The sequence below is a fragment of the Triticum aestivum genome, unplaced genomic scaffold, assembly GCF_018294505.1.
Source record: "Triticum aestivum cultivar Chinese Spring unplaced genomic scaffold, IWGSC CS RefSeq v2.1 scaffold149103, whole genome shotgun sequence".
In the NCBI taxonomy this organism is placed as follows: domain Eukaryota; kingdom Viridiplantae; phylum Streptophyta; class Magnoliopsida; order Poales; family Poaceae; genus Triticum; species Triticum aestivum.
In genome coordinates this window covers 2,858-6,592 of record NW_025233789.1, presented here as the reverse complement: position 1 = coordinate 6,592, position 3,735 = coordinate 2,858, and the positions used below count along the sequence as shown (strand labels likewise).

Here is a 3,735-nt window from a genome sequence, read left to right as displayed (position 1 = left end):
TGAAAAAGGTCAATGATGGAAAGGGCTAATGTTCACCTCTTCTAGAGAAGTGACAATCAACAAACATATATAATTTTATTAAAACACCTTGATAATTCCGGTACGAGTGCAATGTACTGCCGATGCAACAAAAATGATGCCATCATGAATGCAACGAGCAAATAATTATCACGATATAATAATTATAACACAAAAGAATCTGGAGAACTAGCCTCGGGCTGCTATAAATCATGCACTTTTGCTTATTGTCATCACTAACACAAGGTTGTGTTGGCAAGCAACTAGTAACATAAAGAATTGTTGGAACTAAAATATTGTCTGTTAGTGGTGATACTTATGCAACAAATTCTATAAGTATGACCAATTATCTTACAAACATGATTACGGGAAAACCACTGGTATGCATTACGTCAACAACACATCTCTTTATTTCTACATCAACAATGGCATAACATATTAGGGGGTCACTTGTAATTTCCTCTTGATAGGTTAGAGTCTTGATATTTTTTTTGTTTATACAATAGGAATTTATGGATAAAATACTATTTTTTTTATACTTTTGAGAGGATATAATGTCATATTCTTAACACCACTTAAACTTAACCACTATACAACAATTATGGTAAAGTGCACACTAAACTGGGACAATGAAAACCACATGACATAGGAAAATACTATCTAGGAACTGTGACCGATATGGTAATATCATTAATACTGCATGATTCGGGAGCACAAGATGCCCCATGATTTTCCACTCTTACATTGAAATATGCTGGTTGTTTAGGCTCGGCCATGATCATTCTCTGATTGCTTAGCATCGCAACAACATCGGCCATGGTTGGTCTATCAGATGCATTATCTTGTACACACAACAATGCTATGTTAATGCATCTCATCATCTCTATTGGGTTACTCTTGGAAACCAATGATGCATCAGCGAGATCAATCAACCTTCCCTCTTTCCATAATTGCCATGCCTATTTGCAAATTCATCACATAATGAAGGTTATATATTGAATAAATATATCACATGATTAAGTTTGGGTTTATTTGCTCACATATCCAAGGAGATTGATGAAATCTCCACATTGTCGGCTACCAGAATTCCGTTTTCCACTAATGATCTCAAAAATAACAACACCAAAGCTGAAGACATCGGATTTAATAGAGAAGATGCCTTCTGAAGCATACTCAGGGGGCATGTAGCCGCTAAAATGTTAAATAATACATATAAAAGGTCATTGTATATAGTTGAATTCTAATATAAATATTCATGAGTAGATTTATTCCTTGGAAACTTACTATGTACCGAACACTCTTCTTGTAGTGTTTTGTTCAATGCTATTTGAGTTGAATATTTTTGCTAGCCCAAAGTCTGAAATTTTTGGATTCATTTCGCTATCCAAGAGAATGTTGCTCGGTTTAAGATCTCGATGTATGACGCGCAATTGGGAGTGCTTATGTAGGTAAAGAAGTCCATGAGCTATTCCTTGAATTATTGCTAAAAGTGTGGACCAATCTAGCAAAGCTCTTTTATTTTCATCTGCAAATCAATTAGATATTATTATTACAAGGGAAAAAAGATATGAAAAATGACAAAGAGTTGTACTCTAAGAAATTGAAATGCATCTCTGTTATCTAGGGACTGGAACTATAATCATGGGGGCAAACAGAAACACAATCGTATTTTTAGTCATTTTTGTGTGTCAACAGACAATATTTAATCTAAATTAAAACTCCAAATGCATACCAAAGATGAAGGAAGCCAAGCTTTTGTTTGACAAATATTCATAGACCAATATTTTCTCGTCTTCATGAGAGCAACAACCTAAGAGCCTAACCAAATTCCTATGCTTGAGTTTGGCTATGAGCTGGACTTCATTTTTGAACTCTGTGAAACCTTGACCCGAATGTGGAGCAAGTCTCTTAAGTGCTATCTCTGATCCCTCGGGTAACTGGCCCTGGGAAAAAATATATTCAAAATGTTAGTCTGTCTCAGTACACCACTCCCAGTTACGAATTATCAGTTAGGTTGGTAACAGGAACGTTGCCTCTGCCTCATGAATTATATGTGTCAGTCATATAATAATAATTCTAATTTATGCAATCATGTTAATTTGGCAAATATATACACATACTAGAATTACCTTGCAGACAGTGCCAAAGCCACATTCTCCAAGTTTGTTTTCTTCTGAAAAATTATTTGTGGCCACTAGTACCTGTTCAAACTCAAACATGGAGAACTCTGAATTCTTCCCTTGCCATCCTAGTTCTTCCTCTCCCGCTTTACCTGAGTTTGAGTAGTATATGGTTGAGAACTCTGAATTAATCTCTCTTGAAGTAATGATAGATGCCAAAGCCACATTGACATTGAAGTAATTAACAGTGACATTCTAATTTAAACAATAGTATAGTGGAAATTGTTTCAGTAACTAATAAGCAATAACTATATAATACCTCTTCTTTTCCTTGTAATCCGACGGGAGCAAAAGATGAAGCACAGAAATGCTGCTGCCACTATAGGAACTATAACTATGGGAATTGCCCACAGTTTGCTCATACTCCCTAACATGATAATGTTAGCTTTGACTCATAATCTCTCTTATGATCATGTAGGCAGAAATCACTAGCAACCACGGGGACATACTCTTGCGTTTTGCCGGAGTCGGAGCTAGCGACGGCGCCGGCGGTGGCGTGAGGCGCAGCGTCGCTTCACCGCCATAGAACCGATACGCCTCGTACCTGAAATAACACCGTATGGCATTGATCTGTGCTCCCATGCGTAGGGACATGGTGGCGTTGACCACGCCGAGGAGACGACGCAGGCACGCCAAGCAGTCGACGGTGGATGCGTCTGGTCTGCACTGCGCCAAGGAGCGCACCATCGGGAAGGTCGTGCCGCTGTCCATGATGCCTGTGGCAAATCGCATCGGCGCCGCGCTGGCCGCCTTCTCCACCGTCTGCACCAGAAGCTCACGGATGAGGCCGGTGATGAGGCGGACCTCATCCGCATCGCCGGTGATGTTCTTGTCGTTCCATCTCTCGACTGGCGTGTCATCGCCGCCGTTTTCGCCAGACGGCGGCGCGATGATGTCGTCTGTGGAGTAGACGAGGATACAGCGGTCACCGTAGTCGTGGTAGGTGCCGTTGTAGCACTGCTGCGGCGCAGCGTTCAACACCTTGTCAGTCATGTTGCTGACGCACTCGCGGCAGTAGGACTGGTTGGAGATGACGCCGACGATGTCGCCGCGGCAGATCGTGAATGCGTAGACTATGTCGGGGGCTCGGCCGAAGGCGGCAGTGGCGAAGCGTACCGGGGAGGAGGAGGTGTTATTTGGGAGGGTGACCAAGGTGGCCTTAAGGTTGTCGCACAACATATCGGCGGCCGCGAGGAACGGTGCAAGTAGGAGGAGCAGGAGGACGACGCCGACGGTGGCCATGGCCCGACTGGCTAGGCTGCTTCTTGTTCTTCTTCTGCCAGACTATCAACTCGGTGCCTTTATATATTTGCAGCTCACAGTCAATTTCTTGGACAAGAAACTTTGTTCAGGTTTTCCTTCTTGAAAAGGAGGATATATAAATCTCGGCCTTTGCGTCCATTAATGCAGACTGGGTCTTGTTATTTCAGTTGTTTCTAGTTAACAGGTAGTACCTTATACTATATGGTTCCAGTCTCACCAAGTATAAATGTTTTTTAATCTCGAAAAGAAAAGAAGTACTAGTGTTTTCAAGTTA

The 3,735-nt window shown here is 41.4% G+C and overlaps 1 protein-coding gene across 1 annotated transcript; it reads right to left on the bottom strand.

The window, feature by feature from the left end:
- Positions 1–674: 674 nt before the first annotated feature.
- Positions 675–3,440, bottom strand: LOC123176108 (putative receptor-like protein kinase At4g00960). The gene is made up of 6 exons (XM_044590493.1): positions 2,648–3,440; positions 2,148–2,290; positions 1,901–1,961; positions 1,303–1,543; positions 1,059–1,209; positions 675–977 (listed from the first exon to the last, which is right to left on the bottom strand). Exons 1-6 carry the CDS (start codon positions 3,438–3,440, stop codon positions 675–677), a joined length of 1,692 nt encoding a protein of 563 aa, XP_044446428.1.
- Between the last annotated feature and the right edge of the window lie 295 nt (positions 3,441–3,735).

What these genes read in the sequence shown, in the direction of transcription:
- LOC123176108 (XM_044590493.1), bottom strand. Translation starts at nt 3,440, where the DNA reads ATGGCCACCGTCGGCGTCGTCCTCCTGCTCCTCCTACTTGCACCGTTC. An exon ending in GCTTTGGCACTGTCTGCAAG is followed by an intron (nt 1,962 to 2,147) that starts GTAATTCTAGTA and finishes ATTTTTTCCCAG; the next exon opens with GGCCAGTTACCCGAGGGATC. An exon ending in TGCTCCACATTCGGGTCAAG is followed by an intron (nt 1,544 to 1,900) that starts GTTTCACAGAGT and finishes ATTGATTTGCAG; the next exon opens with ATGAAAATAAAAGAGCTTTG.